The sequence below is a fragment of the Emydura macquarii genome, unplaced genomic scaffold (assembly GCF_026122565.2).
Source record: "Emydura macquarii macquarii isolate MOO-44397 ecotype Brisbane River unplaced genomic scaffold, CSIRO-AGI_Emac_v2 contig_968, whole genome shotgun sequence".
Lineage (NCBI taxonomy): Eukaryota > Metazoa > Chordata > Testudines > Chelidae > Emydura > Emydura macquarii.
Genome location: NW_027131105.1, coordinates 2130194 through 2153592, shown reverse-complemented (window position 1 = coordinate 2153592; position 23399 = coordinate 2130194). Strand labels below are relative to the sequence as shown.

Genomic DNA, 23399 nt, shown 5'->3' with positions numbered 1-23399 from the left:
GCAACTGGCAAGTAAAAGTTTTAAATATCTTTTGTTTGTCACATAAGTAATAAAGAGGCAGAAATTTTGCATGCTGCATGTGCAATATGTGGTCATTAAGACAAGGCCTTTCATGTCTTAGCATGTGTATATATAATTTCATCATCATTTGTAAGCTATTTCTGCTATCAGCACCCTGCTAGGGATGTCTTCCAGATATGTCAGGCAAATCTGGCATAAACCTGCTGATTGGTAAGCATTGTTGGTTGGCTGTGCACAGGTAGGGGTAGAAATATTCTGCCCCCTTAAGGAGATGAAGTAGTTTGCACTTAAGAGCATCTGACAGGCATTCTGCTGGCCAGTGCTCCTCCTTGAAGGCACAATCCAGCTCAAAACTTGAAATAAAGTAATTTAAAGGTACTTTCTTCTGGTGGCATTGTTTATCGTATGTGTACACTACTGGCTGATGTCTGTTTTTGAATAATGCAGTTGGTGCCCAATCAGTTTTTTTTCCTTACACACAGATTGGAATGTTGGATTTTTTTCCCCCATCCTTTCACAATTTTCTTTATAGCTACCTGCTCACATATGCATCACTCTGTTCTGTGCCATTATTCCCAGAATGACGGACAGATGAGAGTAGTATCAGGATACCTGTGAGTCCATATGACGTAACAGGTATTAGATTCTCCTTAGGCTCTAATTAATTATTACCCTCTAGTTGTATATAACCTAATTTCCAAATTCCCAACGTATTGTATATAAAATTAGCATAATTTCATTTTGTATCTCCTGGTAATTTGCTTGCTCTTCCATTGGTTTAATAAAATCTAAAAAGATGCTTGGATGTTTTCCCACTCTTTCACACATTATCTCCTTTCATACAATAGTGAGTGTCCTAGAGTGCTGTTCTCTGAATCATTCCCAATGCACCAAATTACTTAGGCCTGGTCTACATTACAAAGTTTTGTCAACAAAAGTCAACTTTGGTCAACTAAACAGTGGACACACTACTACTTTGGTCAACTAAACAGTGGACTGAAATGCTCCTCCCACTATGTAACTCCCCTGCTATGCTGACATAATAAAACCACCTCAGTGAAATATGTAGGGTTTATGTCGGTGTAGTTAGGGCAACACATTGTCAGTGTAGACACTGTGTTCCTTATATCAACTGTTGACTGTGATTCTTGTCAATTTAAGGCTTTGCTGGAGACATAAAATTGACAAGAAAGCTGGGCAGCTAGAGCCCAGCTGCCCACTGCTTCTCTGGAGAGCTGTGCTGGGAGCTGAGGTGAGAAGCTAGACCCTGCTCCCAGCGGGGAATAGAGAAGCAAGGGGGGGAGCAGCCTGCAAAAGAGCCTGTGGAAGGAACCCCGGGAACCTGTGGGACTGGGCTCTCAGCTTCTCACACTCTCCCTCTTAGGTCAGTGGAAGCGTTCCTGGTGAGGACACACATCACCAATCCAAGGAGGATAGCTGGACATCAGCCACCACAGTAATTAATGCGGTTGTTGGTGACCTATGTTAGGTCAACTTATCTTTGTAATGTAGACAAGGCCTTAGAGAAAATAATGAAAGCTGCTTCAGCAGACTGCACTGTTTGGAGGTAAACCCACTGTATTTCAGTTGCTGGAAATAATCAAACAAAAAATATTCCTTTTCCTTCCTATTTAAACTTACTCGGTGATAGCATGGAAAGTTGCTGTCCTGGGGGTTTGGTTTATCTTGTATTTCTGCCGATCATTTTACATGTGTTTGAAAACAAAATATCTTTGAAAACTTCTGACTGGATATAGTTGTCACCATGGGCAAAAATCAATATTTATTTTCTCCTTCTTGTGGCAGATCCACATAAGAGTTGTATGAGTGTCTTAGACCATCCAGCTAAAGGATTTAGTCAATTAATATAAGCTTATGCTTAGTTATCACAACAGTGGTACTGAAGATATTACAGCTGTTTCCTAGACAGGGTATAGAAAATAACTTTGACTCTGCTGTGTAGACTCTGTTGGGAAACATTACTTTTTTCCTCGCCACTACTGGTTGCATTATGTGTAGGATCTTAAGCCACAAACCTCCAATTGTTCTGCATGGGTGGATCCTTGAGCCCATACAGAGCGGCTTGAGGGATCAGGATCTTATTGTGGTAAGAACGTGCGGCTGCCAAAAGCCAAGCAAATATATGCACTTGAGTTAGTAAGTCTTTTATCTAACTGCCTAATACACTAATTCCTAATGTTGATGTATTAGGCAAGCAAACATGAATGTAGGTAAGTTTTTTTTCATGCATTAATCACTCTTATATTCATTAGGTATATCAGTATGGTAATGCTGAATCTATTCAAACGTTTTAGTCTAATAAGCTGTTTCTAAATAGAATTTCCTTATCATAATTCCCTCCATGTATGATTGACTTAGTTTTAGTAGGACTAAAAAGTGATTTGTGATGTGTTTAAATTAATATTCTATCTTGGGATGGAGGTTTTATTTATGTATAGGCTTTCTGTGGTGCACAGCATTGTAGTAACATGATTAAACTGACAGTGGGTGCAAAAAAATTCCCACTGCAATAAAGGCTTTAATCACAAGAATTTCTGTATTCAGAATTTATACTGGAGTGTATACTGTAGGGGAGTGTGCCATATCTACTTACAGATGGTGCATAAGATGCATATGGTATCTCAGTATAATGTGTATATATAATTATTGAACTAGATCACAAAATGCTAGCATAAAGAAATAACTTCATATTGGATGTAAATTATCCACATTCAGAGTATTTTGTTATAAATCAATCATTAATTAATTTTACAAGCTGTCAGATGTAGTCCTGTTTGAATATCTTTTTGTGATAAAGAATAATATTTTATGTAAAAAAAAAATGCTATTCCAGATTCTTAAAAATTAGACGATTGTAGAGTCATGTTGCTAAAAGCATTCATGTGCTTTTGCACAAGCATTGATTGTTCATGCAAAATGTGCACACATGCACACATTTTATTGTCAAAAATGTGGACCATATTAAATTTAGAAAGTTAAAAAGAAGTGTAAAACAGAGTAATGACAACTGAGGCACAGGAATTCTCTTGGGGATTGAGAGGCATTTTAAGAGCTCCCAAGGAAATACCTAGCATTGAGAGGTCATTATTACTGCCATCATATGAAAATTAAAAAAGTCTAGATGTATTGATTTTTTTTATGGGTGATTCAGTTTCAATTGGTATATATAAGGCATTTCTAGAGAATTAATACCCTGTACATTAGCCAGTCAGATTGTGTGAATCATCTCAACATCCCACTACTTTTTCATTCTAATATAGAGATATTTTACTTAGTGAAAGTACTGCTTACTATTTAACAGACAACAGTGCACATGATTCCATATCATCCCTTTTCAGTGTTAGCATTGTAGCTGTTCAGCAGTTATACCTAGTAATTCCAGAAAAAGTCATGAATAATAATAATTATATACAGTTTTTAGTACCCATTAAATTTTTGCTGTTTACTGGAGACATTTCCTTAATGGGAAAAATCTGTTTGATATATGTTGCCTTGCCTTTCTGTTATGCTATGAGTACATATACTGGTTGCCACATCAACAGTGGTTGCTATTAAATATTTCACTTACAGATAAATATCTCACTTTGTAGTATTATTGTCATGACCTGATCCACTCCCACTCTCTAATGGACACCAGTTTGTTGTGACAGGATCCAACCATCGAGTCCCGTGTGTTTCTAAGCCCCCTGCTGGGTAGTGACTGGTTCCTGTTCTTAACTCTGGTCTCTCAACTGCATTCCACAGTGCAGACCTGCCACCCTTCTTGGGCACTGGAACCCTATAGTCCACCTGCCTACACCCCACAACCTATAACTCAGCTCTCCTGAGTCCCTCCCTTCCCCTTCCAGTTGCTTAGATACTTTCTCCCTAGAGTTCACCTGGCTGTAGGAGCTGTGGTTTCTTAGTGCTTTCTTCAGGAATAACATGGTATTGAAGTAAGGAAACACAAGCTTAGCAAAGGAATTTCTTATACACCCACACTTTACTCTTAAAAAAAGAGAGAGTTGCAACTCTATGGAAAACAACAAACTCCTAAAGGCAATCCCCCTTGATGTCTTCTCTACGCCTACAATTTAATCAGTGTCTTTAAGAGAGACAAAGTCCCTTCTTGCACTCTTTCCATCTTGGTCTTCTGTTTCTGGTGATGAAATGGTTTTATTGTTCATATTATTGTAGCACCTAGGAATCCCAATCATATTTGGCTTACAGAGCATACCTCTTTTAGAACAATCTCTGATATCTTTTCTAAACATGTGCTTGTGCTGGATAATTTCCTGTTGTCAGACCCTCTCCCTTCTACTTCCTTCCCCTTGTGGGCCTCTGTACAGAGTCAAAGTCAGTGGCCCTGTTGGTAGCAAACTCATTATTCCACTGAGAACCATTCAAAATCAATTGCTCTGTCACAGCTTCCCAGACATAGTTTCTCCACTAGGCGTCAACTTCCTGCTACAATAATGAATGCTCAAAGCCACTCTGCAAGTTATACTGAAATATACTTGGTGCTCACAAAAGCGAAATAGAATTCATAAACTGACACAGACCTATTCCCCAGTCTGTCACAATTGTAAATTAAATATCTTGCCTTATGCTGTCTAGTTAGTATTTCAGAGAGGAAGAGGTTCATTTTCTAATGGCAAACAATGAACTCTCTTTAGGGTGGAACTTCAAAAGTGTGTCTTAGCTGAAATTCCCACTGTGAGCTGCACATGAAAAGGTGACTCATGGAGAGGAGACAAACCTAAAATCAGAAACAGCATGAAAAGTGTTAATTATCTAGAACTTAGAGGAGAGTTTCAGGAACAGAATACACTGAGTGGAAGCTATGCATCAAGTTAGTGCTTCAGAGCCTGTTGCTGCAAACCCCTATTGACGCAACAAATCCTCAGTCATGGGACTGCATCTAGTGCATCTATCAATTGAATGACTTCCATAAATTAGAACTGCTGGCATAAGTGCGGGCTTCTAGGATTGGTCATTTTTTTGGAGGGACAAAATACGATAGAGTGTTACACAGCAGGGAACATTAAATCAGGATTTCTGGGTTTTATTTCTGGCCTGGATATTGTCTCACTGTTTGTCCTTGAGCAGGTCCCTTATCCTCTCTGTGCCTTGCTTTTCCTATCTGTAAAGCTGCTTATCTATCTCATAGTGCTGTTGGAACCCTCTTTTGGCACCATCTTGCCCACTTCATATGGCTCCTGTCTAGCTTACAAGTTTGCAGATGGGAGAAAATGAATCCAAGCCTAAGCAGTAGAGTTGTCTGAATCACATCAGAGCACCTTCAAACACCCTTACTTTTTCCTTGTGTAAGACCACTCCTATCTCAAAAATTAGGACCCCTTTTCCTCAAATGTCTTTCAGATATAGGGAGGGTTTTATTTCTAACCCCATTACTGCTGCTCTCAATAGGCCAGCAGGGCTCGCTGTTGAGGGTCAGAGGCTGATGATAATCTCTCCTCTCCTCAAAAATTAAATATCCTGTGTTATGGGAGGCAGTGTAGTTCAGTAGCGTCATGGTGTGTATAGACCCCATGCTGGGAGGGCAGCCAATGAGTTAATGCAGAAACTATCAGTCAACATTGATTGGCAGCCTCACAGCTGCTGGGAGAATAACACAGCTGAGAGGCAGAGGGGCAAGGTGGCTGCTAGAGGATCAAGCAAGCTGGAGAAAGAAGGTCCTGCTAGCAAGCTAGTGAGACGCTGCCCAAGAGCGATAACACCCCTGAGAAGGGATGACTATAGCCACAGTCTGCAGAAGCCTACAGAGCCAAGGGAAGTAAGCAGGAACTCCTGGTACAGCAGGAGAATTGCTGAGGGTTGATTCTGCCTACCTCAGTTAAGGGCCCTGAGGTGGAATCTAGTGAAGTTGGTGGGCCTGGGTTCCCCTATCTACCTCTCTACAGAGACTCAAGAACCAAAAGAACAAGGCCCTGCTAACTCCTGTCATATCGGGCTTCAGTTTCCCCATCTTTCAACTGAGGATAATGCTACATCTCTTCTTTTGTAAAGTTTGAGATATGCTTTGAGATATATGAATGACCCTGAAGTCAATGGAAAGATTCCCATTGACTTCAATAGGCTTTGGATCAGCTCCTAGAAGAGCATAGTTTTGTTGTTTTTTGTACTGGGATTCACTGTTATGTCTACTTCACGGCAATACATATGGTGCTGCCAGTAGGCAATTCCCAGTTGTACTTGTTAAAAAGCATCACAAGTTCATTTAAAAACAGAAGCAAAGTTGGAACTAGCTGTTGTTTAACTCTGATTTTTTAATTTTTTTCAAATTTATTTTTATGTCCAGATTTTTAAAAATAGGCAAGAAAGAAAGCTAAAGGAAATGAAGTAACTTATTGAATACATCTGGTTAGAAATTTCTCTTGGGGAAACAAAAAGTACAGTAAGCATTGTATCTATCAGTGCTTAAAGAGTGGCCTGGTATATTGGAGAATCCACATGGGACTTCAGCCTATGTGAAAACCCATCACTGTATGTCACATTCTCTTACAGTTGAAGAACCAAGCCAACATTTATTGATAATCTGCATCACACCAGGAGATGATATTCCAATGCAATACATTCACATTGCTTAAAGCTCAGATTTAAATAAAATATTTTGTTTCCCTTTGCACTAAAAATAGTGGAGTGCATAAATGGCAGGGAATTCTTCCTCCTCCTTATTCTCTTCCCCTTTTTAAGAATATCTGACCCATATGCAAGTGGTTACAATGGATATGCTATACTTTTTCTCCTTATGGACTAACAAATCTTATTTATGACACAAAATGTATTGGAAATGAAGTAATGTATTCTCACAAGCAGCTCTGTGGAAGGAATAATGGGCTTTTTAACTGTCTTGTGTTATTTTTTTCCTTATGGTGTAACCAGGTATATTTTAACTCATATGGAAAGAACTCTTCTGGTATGGTTATACTGTGTTTTGGGTAACCACATAGGTCTATCCAAGCAAAACCAAGATAAATACTCATTTCAAACTTTCAGCTATATGTGAATAACACTGTATTAAATTGATTAAGTTTGGAATTACTCTTAACCAGGGTAATAATTAGTGTAGATTTAGATGATGTGTTGTACAAATTGCTTTGTGCTTGTAATTACAAATTGCATTTATTGCACTCTGGGGGTTTATATATCCTGATATCTCAGCTATTAACACATTAAATTACAGTGATTTATGCAAATTGTTGGATAAACCAAAATTTCAGTGTTGTGCTTTACATGAGGATTTAATTATACTTCTACAGCAGGAACAAAATGGGTCTGTTTTAAGATTAGTCTGTTCTGTCTTTCTGGCTCATGATAACAATCTCTATCGTTAATATCAAACATGCTAACAGTAACACAAATGGAGCATTGTTTATATGTTAATTGGTCACACTTGAGTGAAAAATGTAGAGTGATAGAGCACTGAATGTTAGCAATGTTAGCCGCACTAGACCAATCACTGTGTTTGCATCAAGCTTGTTTACTCCTTTAGCACTGAATTGATCTGATGACAGTGAGAAACTGAGGCAGAGATGTTAGGACAGAATCAAGCCTTTAACAGCATGGTCATACAAGAGTTTTTCTTGCTGCTGCTTTTTTTTGGTACTCAAGGGTAACAACCTCCTGATTTCTTTGTGGTACCCTAAGAGCTGATGAAATTACAATAGATAAAAGAGTACTGGGCCTGCTGTTTAAGGCAGCTGTAAGGCTATTAGCTTTTACAGGAAAAACACAGTGGCTTGAACTTGAAAGGTAAGTAAAGGGGAAAGTGATATTTATTTATTTTAAAGAGGAGGTCAGCAATGCTCACGCACCTGCCAGCAGAAACTGGTGTAGCAAAATGCCTGTGCGCGCTCCGTAGGAGTGGGTTGCAGTGCCTAGCTCCTTATTATGGACTGTGCTTGAAATGAACCCAGAGACGTTTCTAAGTGAACCATGGAGCACAATTACCATCAATGTGTAAAGCATAGCAAGGAGTTTGGAACATATTCTGATATTACTTAAGGGGTATTCCCCCCCCCCCCCCCTTCTCTCTCTCTTTTCCTCTTTATTTAATACCATTTAATAAACATATGCCCTATTTAAAATTTACAATGCATCAGAACCTTAAGGAAAATGAACATAAAAATTAAGTTTGATTTCTATTAGCTGTGTAATTTATTCACTTTTTAGGGAGAGTTTCTGGCTAGAGATCTGCACAGGTTTATGCATGTAAAAAGGAATAAATATAGTCATATTAGCAGCGGGTATATAACTATGCTCCTAAAAAGCAATGTGCTCTTAATCAGTCAAGTTTCCAGTGCTGTGAAAAATCACAACCACAGGTGTTGCCTGAGTGAGAGCTGATAGCAGCAATATGGGGCCTGGTTTGGCCAAAAGTTGGTGTGGTATGGTCAAAAAAAAACAAACAACCCAGCATTAGGCTCTCCTGGCTCACACATCACACAGATAGCCCTCTGAACGGCACAGGAAGATTTTGTTTTTTAATGTTAAATTTCTCCCTATGGAAATACATGAGAGGAATTCTGTTTTAAGTACATAGAGGATTTTGATGTTTAATACCTAGTTTGTATTTCAGGGGGAAAATTAAATTTTAAACTACAAAAATGAATTTACACATACTTATAGCAGAATGGTCAAAAATGAAATGGACATTTTGGGGTTCTTTAAATTGTGAGAAAAAAGGAGCTATTGGGCTACTTCAGATAGGCACATCTGTATCCTTTCTGTTTCTTTGCATATGTAAATGGATTTCTGAGCTGGCACATTCCTATATGTAGAAGGAGGGTTCAGTTTGAGGCTCAAGGCCCTGATTCAAGAAAGCGTCCTCCTTCAGTAAGAACTTAAAATACATGCTTAAGTCCTACTGAAGTCTAGTTAAGCAAATGCTTAAGTAATTAAATAAATCAGGGCCTCCCTGTATTTTACATGTGCTAAATAGTTACCCATGTAAAAAAAAAAAAGCTGATGTGTAATGCGGTACTGTAGTCAGAAAATGAACCAGACATGGTGGATTTTGCAAATTGATGGAATCAAAATTCTTATTTAGAGCTGGTTGAAAAATGGAATTTCCATCCCGTGGGAAATTCAAATACCTTATAATTTTGTTTTCATTCCTAATCAGATCAGAACAAAAAGTGAAAATTTCTACATTACAATATAGTAAAATATTAAAAGTACATATTACAATTAATATAATTTAATTTTGTAAATTTAACTTATTATAAAGCAAAAATAAATGTTTTACCTTATCAAAATGAAAGCTTCAATGTCTTAATTATATGAGAAAGTTAAATTGATTCATTTTGTCTTTTTCCCATAAAAAATTCATTGAAATCAACATGTACCTGCAAAAAGTTTTGATTTTGGTGAAACTGTATTTTCCAGTGGAAAACAGTTGTTCCTTCAAAATCTTTTCAACCAGCTCCACTTTTGTTGCCTGGCTCTTTCTTGAACATTCATTTTTCCCCCACCAACATACAATGCAAAATTATATATCAGCTGCCAATATCCAAAGTGAGTGTAGTTGAAGTTTCCTTTGATCTTTTACCAGGAGGAAAGATATTATCAGGTCTAGTGGTATTCCCCCTTACCAGTATAAGGAATGCTAACTCTGTTCAAACCAGTCATGCCTTATCTATAGGTAAAAATGTAAAAGGAACTCGCTATATGGGAGAAAACAAGATATGCATGCAAATTCAGGGAACAGGTGAGCCTTGGATTTTTTTATTTTTTTTAACACCTGCTTTATTTGAGCAATGTTTTCAGTCTATTAGTTAACAAAGCCATAAAGATTGGCCAATGTTTTCTTTTGATTTATTTTCATGCATTCATTTTCAAATGGCATCATGCAAATTGCTCTGTCACTGTATAAAGGTTGCATAAATATCATGTAAATGATTTGTGGATAAGGCCTTTTGTAGTAAAACATACAAAATGTAAGAAGTTTCCTACATTTCTAAAATTAGCTTCCAGTTCTCTGGCAACTTAATGTGTACAAAGAGAGACTGTTAATAGTTTGCCATCTTATGCAGACATGATGCTTAGAAAAAATGAAAATAATTTGGAGAGGAAAAGATTTTTACACTCCCGTGGGACACTTTCACTGGTAGGCCAAAGCACTTATCCTTTGCATAACTTTCTTGTACAGAACTTTAACTATCCAATCATTGCCATCATTTCAGTGCACTATAACTTCATTGTACTTACAGGCTATACCAGTTGCCTGTTAGTTTCAAGGTAGAGTTTAAGATGCTGGGTTATTTTAACCTATAAAGCCACAAATGGTTTGTTTGGGACTGCCTACCTGAGAGACTGCCTCTCTCTCCACAACTGTTACAATAGAATTGCTCATATTCCAGTTTTAAATGGTAGAGGGCAGCTGATGAGTGATCTCCAATAGAGGTCATAGACTCTGAAACTGATGTCCCCCTTTGGTCCGCTTAGAACTCAGATTTGTTAATGTTCCAGATACACCATAAGCCATAAGGCTCATCTCTTTCCTGGGAATCTGGGGAGCCAGGCTTGAAAAACATAGCTGGAGTATGATAGAGTTGTTTTAGTTCATGATCATTATTATAATAGATGGTAAAAATATACTCGTGGGAGAAGAAATTATGTAACTCAGTTTTAATGTCCTAATATTTGTAGCTGTGCGTGCGCGTACACACACACAAGATGGGCTCTTAAAATAAATAAAAATATTAAAAAGTGAAATTACAGCAAAACTCTGGGACATGTGATTTGCTTCTGTTTACGAGCCACAGCATAATGTCCTGAATTCAGATTTGCTCATTTTAAATATTCATTTTAATTATTGCACTCTAAATTTGTTTCCAGATACCTGTAAGGATCTCATACTTCAAATGCATCTGGTGCAGCTAGGTGAAAAAATGGGTCTTAGGTTTACATACTGTATGTTCTAGAAAGATGGTTGTATGTTCTCTAATGCTTCATTTTGTTGATCAGCTTTTGATGGTGAAATTCAGGTCTGATCTTAAACATATGAGGCTAGCTCCTAGGAGCTCCTATAGCATTGGGAAGGTACATGGTCCGTATTTAAGCAGCAGCTATTAGCATTACTCACTGTGTTCTGTCATGAAAACATTCAGCCTCATAGCTAAAACACCGTTTTAGGGGCTTCATATACATTTGGTAAAGAGTCAGACATGTCAAAATCCTCAGCCTACAGGCATGTCTTTAAAATTCTTAATGAAAAAATTGGCATAGTTTTGTTTTTGTTTTTTTCAAGATCGAGGGCACTGACTTCTTTTATAGAAAAATGGCTGTGATGCAGGGGGTTAGGGGGTGGAATGATGACAGGCAAAGGGGGCTGGGAGTTAGGACTGCTGGATTCTAGTCCCAAATCAGTCAATGACTCCCTGCGTCACCTTGGACTAATCAGTTTTATTCATCTGTAAAATGGGGATAATGTTTCTCGCCTCTTATCATCAGCATTAGCTATACTATAAAAAATTCCATGGGTTTGGAGGGAGGGCTGTCTCCCTCCATTATCAACCACAACCAGAAACTTGTGGATGGGCTTCCATGGAGGGGGATATGATGCTAAACCATCTGCACTCCTTCCAGACCAGGATTCAGTGGAGCAGAAAGGAGGATATGGCTCTAACACACTATTTTCATTATTCATTCATGCATCAGCAGCCTTTAATATGCCTATTCCTTTTGGTATATTTACAGTGCGCTGGTTTCTTCACTGGTCTAGAAGTGCATTTTCCTCCTTCCTTTCATCACCCTGTACACTAGTAAAGAATAGTTAAGGTCTTTTTGCAAACAGTCATCACATATTAGTGGAATACACATGCTGTATAGAACGTAATCAACATTTGGATTAATAGTGTCATGAATATATATATTGCACTAATATCCAGAACAGGGAAATTAGACTGCTCTTTTGAATGACAGGATCCAGAATACTGGCAAAATGGCTCATAATTCCATGGTCATGTGCCTTGAATAATGTATAGAAAATAAGTGGAATTTTTGTCACCAGTATTTTGCAATGTAGCTGTCACTACTTTGAGTTATGTTGTATTGAGCAGCTGAATTTTTTCCATTCTTATTCTAGTGTATTTAAAAATATTTTTAGCCGTGCTATTTCAGGTTACTGTGCACATGGTCCATTTCATAGAAGCTTAAATGTAGTTGGTTAGAAGCTCCAAAAAAGAAATGCAAACACACCCTTCCTCTTTATCATGGGGAATCTATTCTTGTATAAACTGCCTGCATCCATAGCTTTAAAAAGATTCAAAATACTTTAAAAAATAATTGATAGAGAGATTTTCAAGTAGTTAAAAAGGTAGACTAGGAAAACTAAAGCATATCAAGGGTGTCAAGCTGTTACTGTGTGAATGAGGCAGATATCAGCAAATTGAGTGAAATTATAAATAGCTCATCAAAACCCAGGTTGCAAAATCCTTTTATTTTAAGGATGTATATTTTAAAATCTGCTTTAAAATTCACCCCACATGAGGAATTCTTGCTATAAATGAGTGAGTCTGTTAATCCTCAAGGGTCTGATCTTGCATTCCTTGTGCGCACTGCCCAAACTCCCACTGCAGTTAATGGGCTTGATTCTGAGCTCCCTCAAACCCCTGTAAATAGGGAGTAACTCTTTTGAAGTCCATGGAGTAACACTGAGGTAAAATGAGTGAGAGGGGAGAATAAGGCCCCACAGGAGTTTGGCATTTTGCTAGAATCCCTTGTTTTGCAGTAGTTCCCATGCCTGCCTCTCTTTCGGGAACTAATCACTACTAAAAGCCAATCTGAACCTGACCCAACTGACTGCACATGGAGTATCTGATCTGTAATTAATTGAGAGCTGAACTTATCTTAATGCTCCAGTTTTAATTAAGTTTGGAAACACCCTCCAGTCTCGCACGAGGAGAGAGCTGCTAACAGACAGCTGCCTATTAGCAGGCAGCGGAGATGCGTGGGTTTGAGGGGGACTGAAAGACGCTGTCTTTAAAGCCTCGCCAGCTGGGTTCAAATCCACCAGCAACATTTGTTGTCCCTGAAGCCGAGTGTGAGGCTGGGGAAGGAGCAGCCACCAGTGTCACCGAGCTGCTGAATAGCAATGACGCCTGCCTCTCCCAGCCTGAATGCAGCGATTAACAGCGCCGCTGCTCAGCGCTCGCCCCATCACCCCAGGAAGGGGATGGGGAGGAGGCTATCGCTGCCTCTTCCTCCCCCATCACATTCCTGCAATGCCCAGAGCTCGCTTTCCTCCAGCCCCTGCTCTTTTCCTGGGGCAGGGGCGGTGGCTGCTGCCTCTTCTCCTGGCAGCCACTCTCCGTCCGCTTCATCAGCTCAGCGCACCCCTCCCCGTGCAGGCATTTGTATTCCCTGCCGCGCGCGGCTAGCGGGATAGGGCTGGGGCCTCTGGAGCCGGGAAGGGTGGACCTCCGCCTGCTTGTGCCTTCTCGGACCCCCCGCTCGTAGCCCCGCAGCCTGGGGGCGGGGAGCGGGGGGCGTCCACGTGTCACTGTGCCGGCCCGGACTACGGACTCCGAGGCGAGCCTGCGGGCGGCTATGCTAGCAGCCTGGACGCCCCCTCTCGCCGCTTCCCTCCCGCCATGTGGTGCTTGCACTGTAACTCGGAGAGGACTCAGTCCCTGCTGGAGCTGGAGCTTGACAGCTGGTAAGCCATGGCCGCGCGCTGCAGGCCGGGGGGCGCGGCGTGGCTGTCCCTCGCGGTGTGTCTGTCAGGGCCAGGCGAGGCGAGGCTCCGAGGAGCGGAGAGCGTCGCTCGGTCTAGCTGCGCATGGGCTGCTCGTGTGGCTACGCGCTCGGCTCCTTGGAAGGGGCGGCTGGAAATGCGGCCCGGATCCTCTGGCACAAAGCATTTGCTCTTCCTAACTGCCAGCGCGCGCTGATTGTCTTTTCCTGGAGATTTACTGATGGGAAAAACCTAGCACGCTTTCTCCGGGAATTGCTCTCAGCAGGGCGCACACTGCTGATGTGTAGGGAATGCGTTTTACCAGCACACCTTTACATCACAAACTTCACACACACACACACAAAGAGACACAGATTTTCAAAAGCACTCTCTAAAAGCCCACCGTGTAGAATGGGATGTGTCTTCTCTGAACCATGCGTGCACTTAAGGGTTTTCTGTGCATACAGCTAAAGATATTGTACTGTGTAATATTATCTGTTCTGAATGATTTCAAATGTATGTTAATTGCAGCCAACTGTAGCTTCGTAGCAGACAACCCTGTGTTCTTCAGGAGCTGTTATACTTAGAGTTCGTCTCACACGTACTTAAGTCTAGGGAGGAAATGTAATTGCAACGCCATCTGCCTTTTCTAAACATAAACCCAAATTAACAGCATAGCCATTTGACTATGGGATCAAAAGTTGTTACTTTTAAACATACTGCTGCGTTTTAGTGACAGATGACACTGCTGGTTTTTATCTTTCCTCTTACAAAGAGGGCTGATTACAGGATGTGATTTGCCCCAGGTATTACACACACACACACTCCCACTCACTTCTTTTTATTCAGCTGATGATGTACTCCAAGAAAGCACGTGACTAATATCAAATAAACTGCATGCTCTACTTCAAAGTCATTTTATGTATTTATTTGTCAGAAATCCTCTAGGGAAACCAGAGTTAATGTTGTCCTCAATACGTTTAGTGTAAATGTGCTGAGGTTAATGATGTTTCCTAGGATAAATTGTGATCCACAACCCTTGTTCCCAGCAAAATAATAATAATAATAATAATAATTAGTTCTTATTCAAAGGTGTTTAATAGTATGTGTTAATAAGTAATTTTAGGAAAAACAGAATAGTGACAGTATTGCTTATTTTGATATGCACATAGGAGTTTCCACATTTTCATATTTAACTTATTTAAATATTTAATTGATTGTCTAATTGAGAAGAATGCAGAAACTTGTGGTGTTTAACCACTGGATATGTTTGTGAACTGCAAACTAGTATCTAGGCAATCTTTAAAATGTGCATTGTTATGCACAGTTAAAACAGCTAAGAAAAACAGTTGCTTTCTCTCATGTAAAAGGCTCTGTTCAAAATAATCCCTTGTCCATTTAAAACATGTAATCCAACAAGCAATATGATAATGTTTTGAAGTGATTGTTGAATTTTTGTAAAGCTTAATTTTGCAGATGTATGCAACTTCTTAAACTGGTAAACTTTTAAAAAAAAAAAAAAAAAAAAAAAAAAAGTACAAACAATTCTAAAAAATGACTATCCATGTGGCTATATATGAATACAAAGGAGATATCTTTTCAGTAGAAGAGAGAAACATGGATTCATGAGAGGAAAAAATTAAAATACAATTTACTATAGTCCCTAAACAGAAATTTAACGAGCCTGAAGCCCCATTATACCTCTTGAGAAAGTAATTGAAGTTGTACAGGAAAGCTTTTTTTACATGGAAATTTGGAAACTCATGTGTTGGTTTTAAAAAAATGATAGACTCCATGGATGGAAAGGTGGCACTTTGCCACAACTGTGCACACTCAGTAATATTTGACTCAGTGACATTCCAGCTGGGTGGCACATTACAGAATAATTCATAATACGTTGCATTAATGGTAAAATGCCTGTCCCTGCAGAGCTACATTTTGCCACTAGGTCATCATTGCAGTCCTATGCTTCCTTCCCTGTATGCACTTGTTTATGCTCTTCCTTACAGGAAAGCCGGATTTGTTCTGTCTGATAGGTGTTCTATGAAGAATTGCAGAGCACTTAGTTTACTATAGTCCTATTTAATTGTGTTTGTGTATATGGGGTAATACTCTTTATAAACAACATTTATTATATTTACTACAGCTACTACCCCGAGAGGATATTAATATTGTTTATTAAAATTATGTATTTGTCATTTTACTTCCTTTTTATACCAGGGCTATTTTGTTGCTGTGATCTCTCTTTCTTTGCTGCTGATTATGATACTGTTATACGGCAGCTAGCTGTTTTTATTCTCTTTGTTAAATAGTCAATGCTGGCATTTTATGTGTGAAGTGGGCTTCCAATCACTTTAATCGTCTTTGTACTAGTATTTATACTGTTAAATCATTCAAACTTTCACTAGAGAGATCCAGAGTTTCAATTTCAGTAAAGTAGATAATGCTAACTGATAAAATATTGATACTAGACACTGTGCAAGGATGACGTTCTGTTTTGGGGGGACTGTCTCAGAATTCTGATTTGAGAAGGAGTTCCACGTCTCCAGAAAAGAGCCATACAATTGTATTGAATGATCTGCATTGCTCAGGTGGTAAAATCCAAAAGCCCAAGCACCCTCTCTCATCTGAGAAGTGCAGCTATCCAGCCAAGCTGTGCCTCTTGATTTGTTTTTCCTATTACAAATCTCTACTGAAACATTTTCTAACAGCTGGCTAATGAGTTATACTGATACCCACTGGTAGGCCTTTCCATTACTGAGTCAGTCCTCCTTTGCTGAAAAAAAATTCATGTTTAATTTTCACTAGCAGTGTGTTCTTCTGAGGCATGAGTTGCGTGCACCTGGGCTACAAGGTAGCTCTGGCCTAATATGACAGATTCACATTCTGCAGAGTGAACACTGATTTTTTTTACTGATATATTGATTTTTTTTTTAATTTCTATCCATTGTGGGTACAGAAGAGACTCTTCTGAATGTGAAGTAAGGTACTTATTATTATCTTAATCTGAAACAATTTTTTTAAAAAATCCAGTTGCCCCCATTTATCTTGCTGGTGTGTCAGCTCTGAAGTTTAAAGCTGACACTTCAAAGAGTAGATTTTTATATGACAGTTGTGTGGCTAATTTGCACACACAGTTACTGCAGATGTGCTTGCTAACTGCAGATGGCCTGAGTTTCAGAGGTGCTGAACAACCAGTTTTAACTTAAGTCCATGGGAACCACAGCACTCTTTTAAAGCCCAAGATACCTCCAACTTGGATACCCTGAATTTGCAGTAATCAAAATCTAAGGTCACCTCTGAAAACGTTGGTCTAAACCAGAGATTCCCAACCTTTTCGAGTGTGTGGACCATTTTTCAACCTCCAAACATTTCACGGACCACCACATGCTACTAGTGTTATTTGAAATTGTACATTTCCTTGGTGAGGATGTTGTTTTTCTTTTCCACGGATCCCCTGTAATAGTCTCGCGGACCACAGGTTGGGAACCGCTGGTCTAAACTTTTAGTTACTATTCCAGCAGTCAGTCAGTGGGGGAGTGGCTATGGTGATGCAGGTCCACTTTTAGAATCACAGCTATTTCTACATTTTATGGTTTGGTTTTTCAAGTTGAGCATCCAGAAACGGAGGCACTAAAAATCAGAGATCATTCTTGAAAAAATTGGCCTGATTTTCTATGTAAGCATCATATTCTATTTTTGTGCAAAAATCCAGTTGACATCAGTGGGAGCTCTGCTGTGGATCAAAGGTAGCAGAGAGCCCCAACTTTGTAGCTCCAGCCCAAGGCCTGTAATGAAAACTAATTCTGCCCTTATCACAAGACTGGCTTTTGGGAAACTGTGAAATAGGAATGGTCATAAGACTGTACTGTCCAGCATCCAGCAGTGCCGCACTGAGTCCCCTGTAGTTTCTCCTTTTGGACTCTGGGGGCTCAGGCTCCCTTCAGCTTCCTTATCCCATCCCTCTACAACTCCCAGTTTCCTTTATCTGACCTTTTCTCTCAACTCCCCCACCCATCAGCTTCTAACCTGAGGTGTGCAGAAATATAGGCTCCAGCCTCTCACCCACCCCCAACTCTGATTCATTCCTGGTCCACTGCATGCAAACAAGGGGACACAGCATGAAGGAAAAAATTTACTTGTTCTCACTGAGAAGTATTACACATGGATCTGCGCAAAGTTTGGCAGCTGTGCCTGTGTGTTGCAAGAATTCATCCCCATTTATGAGAAAATTTCACCCCACATGGTAAATTCTTTGTACATAAAGAAAGACATTGGGGTGATACTTTCAAAATCCCTTAATTTTGGCCTAACTGATCACATTGAAGTCAGTGGGAGTTTTATCACTGACCTCATTCACCGCAGAGAGCATTTTTGAAAATCCCACTCTAGATGATGACGACGATGATGCTGCTGTTACTATAATATTTAAACTGTGGCAGATTCCAGAAACCCTAAACAGGAAGAGCTTCCTCACTATACAAGTTATATATTAAACACACATGAAGACGTATCTCCCTATCCCATAGAGTTTACAATATATTTATTGTTGCTATCATGGACAAGGAAATTGTACAGAGAGGAAAAAATGTATAATTTTTCAGCTCTATAATTTTAATAGCACAACACGCACAAAGCTTTTTTACATGGAAATTTGGAAACTTGTGTTGCTTTTAAAAAATTGATAGACTTCAGGGATGGAAAGGTGGCACTTAGCCACAATTATGCACACTCAATAATATTTGACTAAATATTCCAGCTGGGCAGCACAACATGCTGTATTTGAGTTTTTTCTTTTTACATTTGCAATGGATTATGGCTAAAGGCCAAATTCGATTCTCAGTTTCACCCATGAATTTCTATCATCAAATGAGATTGCATAGGTATGAAAGAGAAATCTGGCCCAGAATTTGAATGTTAATTTTCAGCATCATGGATGTTGTTACCTTATGTCAAAAATTATTTAAATTTACATCGTGTTTAATTTATATGGCTTGGGTTTGCAAAGATAATTACTGATCGCTTCTAGTGACGTTTATTAACAGAAAATATTCTCATCACGCACCCATAATACTTCTTATGTCAGGCCGGATTATATCATGGTTTTGTGAGGTGTACATTTGTAATTAGGGTCTAGATGGAGACTACAGGTTTATTTTACTGTGACATAATGATTTGATGCCAGTTTCCGGAGAAGAGAAACTAGTTCTTTGATCCACTATATCACATTCCATTTTTATTTTATTTTCATTTTAATGTTAAAGTTGACCTGCAAATGACGACAATAGTTGTTTCCCTTTTTTGATTCCTTACGATGGACAAAGAAGGCCTAAAAGCATGTGTTTAATATTTTAAGATTTTTTTTATTGTTTTTTATCTTTACTGAGCTAAAGTATATCAAATTTTGTCTACTTTGTTTTTGCTGGGGAAGGGGAGAATTAGAATGAGAGTTTTCATAGCCCTCAATTCAAGAAGTGGGGTGTTGTATATCTAACACACTGTCTTTATTTGTTTTTGTTAATACCTGTTTAACGCAAATGTCTTCCAAGCAGCTGGAAGTAGCAAAGGGGCTGATTCTCTGTTGTTCTGCACTTTGTGTTTGGATGGTGCAATATGGGTGTGAACTGCTACTGTTCTGATGTGGTATCATTTTATACTCACCTTGCATTGGTGTAAATGACTGTATGTGGTGCTAGGCAAAAGATAGGATAGGATTTTAGCCATTCTGACTCAAATATTTTTCTGTCCATCAAGTCTTCCAGGCTAAACAGCATAGACAAGACCTAAGTTTCTAATGTTCGGTTTTTTTTTTGTTTGTTTGTTTTTAAGTGCAAAATACCCTCCACACCCACAAACGTTCAGCTAGTGTACAGAAAGAAAGACACCATATTTTTCTCTTGCATGGGACCTTGTAGGGTAGTGAAGAGCTCACACCAGACCTCTGGATCTGAACAGCTCCCAACTGTGGAAAGATTCAAATTTGGATTCAGATCTGAATTTCGCACCTGGTCCCTATCTTTATAACCAGCCAAACCACATCTGAACATGTCTGAAGTTTGGGGAAGTTGAAATGCACATCAGTTTCTGAGCATTGTGGCTCAGGCTCACCTGTACATTAAAGTATATTAAACTTAGGTGAGAGTATGCTTTAGATTGTAGCCTGCAGCCATAACAACTAGCGCTGTGATCCTTTCAGTTCCCACAAGCTGAGCAGTGTAAGGCCAGGTCAGTACTTGCATGGGAGAACTCTAAGGAGAAAAGCTGCAGGAAGCAATGTGGATGATTCAGTTAGTAGCACTCCCTCCTTTCAGTTAGAGTTGCACCAGTAACCCTACTTTTGTGTTGGAGGTTCTGTGTTGCTGTGGTGGGGGGTGCTATCATTCAAATGGGACATACAACAGAATTCCTGATCATCTGTGTTTTAGAGCTCCAATAGCACTTTCTGTATGAGTGGGGCTGTCGAACTTTGGCTTCCAGTCATATTTCAGCTCAGCTAATTACTTTTCTCTTGACCTAAATTCCTTCTGCACTTTCAAATGGATATAGAATTTGCCTTCACTTTCCTTTTTTATGCTGTGATGTAGTGTGCTGTTAAACAACTGTTGTGTTCCATTTCAGAGGCGGCTGCACTGATCTCTGTGCGGATATGTCTTTGCTATCAATATCTCACAAGCATGTCCTGAGTCTTATTTAATATTTGTAAATGCTCAGAGGTCTGGAAAAAAAAAGGTGGCATAGAAATACAAAGTATTGTTAATTATATACTCTTGTTACATTGAGATAGTATGACTCAAACAATTTTCTCTGCACTTTGGTAAGAAGACTTTGGGATTGTAAAACACTGGACAATAGGAGTGCTTATTTTTTTGAAGAAACTGGGAGAGGAAGATGTCTCTTCAATATGCTGGGAAATGGTTGTAGCTGTTATATAGGCTCACTGCAAATGCAAGTTTTGTTTTTATTATTACTGGTAGACCATGGTGAGAGAGAGAGATTTGAGTAGGACAAGGGCATATTCATATTCAAAAAGAAATAATAAGACTGACCATCTGATTATTGGTGTCTAATTAGTCTCAAGTTTGGCTTTAAAAATTGAGTGCCCATCTTGGTCTTTATCTCTTGCAGCCCTAGTAAAGAGTTTTCTGGGGTGGGAAGAAGAGACTGTACTCAGCCATGGTAAATGGCCGATACAGCCTATGTATTAGGAATATCTTATGGGGGGTGGCGGCGGCAGGGTGTTATTTGTCTGTTACCAACCACTATCCACCAGGCTAGATTCTCTATTCTACTAAATTGATTTTGCAAAGCAGCACAAAGTGAACTTAAACCAGCCAAAGATTGCCCCTGGAGAATTTCCCTTGTGTAGAGGGAATCTACACTGGTGTGCAAGTGGCACAGCACACTTCTATGCCCGCTGTCCCTATCTACCCTCACATAAGGTGAAAAGGAGGCGGGCAGGGACAGACTTGGCAGGAGTGAGTGAGGTAGAGCTGAGCTTCAGTAAACAGTTCCTCACCGGTGAAAGCTCCATTAGTGGAAATTAGAATAGGCCCTTTGCTACTATAACATCCCCTAGGGCTAGCCTGTGTGGCCAGGAGAGAGAGAGACTCTCTAGTGTTAAGAACTGCTTGCAAGTGGCCAATAGTTTTGCATATAGAGTAAAGTAAGCCTTAGAATTTCTCCATGGTAGGTGGTAAGGCTCCGTGAGGAGAAAGTTCTTGACTGAGAGCAAGCTGTAGCAGACACCCAAAGCTTTATATCTTAAGGGTTTTATGTTTTGTATCACACAAACAGAAAAATTAAATAAAAACTTAATATTCAAAGAATGCAGTGTAACACTACTTTGTTTCTCAGAATTCAGAATGATAACACAGAGGAACGCTAAGCCAGAGAGACAAAGCAGCCTGCTTTGTCTAACAGAGAGAGGCACAACTCAATCTACCTTACTTTAGATTGTCTGTCTGCAGGCTGGCTTTGATTGCATGCTTCCCTACAAAGCTCTTTTGCCTGATAGCAGGACCAGGAAAACCCTTGAGAATTTCAAGTGATAAATCACAATTTTAAAACAGTTTTCAACACATCACGGTAAGACCCAGCAGTAGGGTGGTGGTGGTGGTTCCTTAGACCCACTCCGTCTTTTTACTGTGATTGATAAGAGGCAGGGCTAGAAAAACTCCCATCCATGAGAGTCTGCACTTCGTCCACCCCCAATAGAGGTAGGACTGATCGCAGGCTCAGTTTAGAGGAGAAAAGCTGGAGGTCTGAGATAAAAAGCTATTGATAACTCTTGTACTTGTTAGAGACTCTAGGTGATCTGCTGGTTTGTCTCTCACCCTGGGAGTGAGGGGCTGCAAGATTCTCTATATATTCTTTTGTATGAGCCTTCAAGTGTTTTGTGAATGTTGGTTTGTTAAATTCTTTGCCCAGAATGTAAGAAGCGTCTCACATTCTTTCCTCTCCCAATACTTTCTACTTTAAATACAGAACCCATCTCCCTTCCAGACTGTTTCCCTAAATACTGTGCATACTGTGACTTTTATAAAACTCAGTGTGTGTTGCAAAGGATAAAGGCTCACTTTTATGAGGATGTCTGTGATTAAAGGCTGCTCAGCCTTGATTCCATTCCAGTGAGTTACACTCTGAAAGAGCTCTTTATATTGTATACCTCACTCATGTCCAGTTCCTCATCTCTTTGATGGCATAACTCCTATTAACTTCTCTGAGAGCAAGAGCAGGCTCTGTACAGTAACTGTTGTGTCTTTTATCCAATTTCTTTACTGCCCAGTGAATGTGTGCATTTATGCATATTGAAATCATGTTTTCCTTTGATGTAAAACATTGCTAAATCCTCTCCAAACTTGGAGCTGGTTTAAGAGACAGTCAGAGTTGAGTGGAGTTGTATTCAGCTGACAATGCAGCACTAAGTTTCTAGATGGGATAGAAAATAGGCAGAGTTAAATTTGTCTTTCTGTTCTGGCATTCTCCCATTTATCTTCATTTTCAATTTGGCTTTTCATAATTATCCAGCTCTGTAACATCATCACATTTATCGATAGCGTTGGGGAAAATCCTGCCACTGGGGGAATATAAATAGTTCCTTTTGATTTAAAATGTAAGAAGGTGAAAACACTGTTCACACCTTTTTTAAAAAAAAATCCAAGCAGAGAGAAGGGCATCCAAAGCTCCAGACTAATTGTAAATCCATTCCCTATTCACCCATACCTTGTGTCGGAGTTGAACCTGCTTTGGTAGTTAACATAGGCGTTTGAGGGAGCATGAAACTGAATGCATTTGTTGTTTAAAATACTTTCTGAATCATTGATCCTCCTTTAGAATATTCACTTGTTACCTAGATGAAAATATGATTTTAAAAAATAAATAAACAAAGGAAGTTGTGAGGCATTATGTAAAATAAAACAGTATTTGTTTTTGTTGTCGTTGCTGTTGCTTGAGGCCCTTGGTATGTTCTTCAGTTCCTGATTAGTTCCTTAACTTCCTTCTGCCTGTGAACACTGAGGTACTTGAAGGGGAAGGCTGGCCTACTCAAAAATTGTTCCCAGCTGTGTATACTGTGTTAGCAGTCATTTCAAATAGCAAAGGAGAAAAGCCCTGAAATAGGTTGTGAATGGTAGAATTCATCAGATACACCAGGATCCAGATCCACTCTAACTTTGTT

The 23399-nt window shown here is 39.4% G+C and overlaps 1 protein-coding gene across 9 annotated transcripts in view; it reads left to right on the top strand.

Moving 5' to 3' along the window:
- The window catches only part of IQSEC1 (IQ motif and Sec7 domain ArfGEF 1), a 218301-nt gene that overhangs the window by 101508 nt on the left and 93394 nt on the right, over positions 1–23399 (top strand). For 2 of the 9 annotated variants that reach the window (XM_067543788.1, XM_067543787.1), the window contains exon 1: positions 13226–13705. The exons of 5 other annotated variants lie outside the window; for them this stretch is intronic. In XM_067543788.1, the coding sequence (XP_067399889.1) occupies positions 13641–13705 (65 nt within the window). In that variant the 5' untranslated portion in view covers positions 13226–13640. Of the gene's footprint in view, positions 1–5705; positions 5819–7721; positions 7798–13225; positions 13706–23399 lie in introns of those variants that run through there. 2 more of the 9 variants (XM_067543789.1, XM_067543793.1) reach the window with 2 other exon arrangements.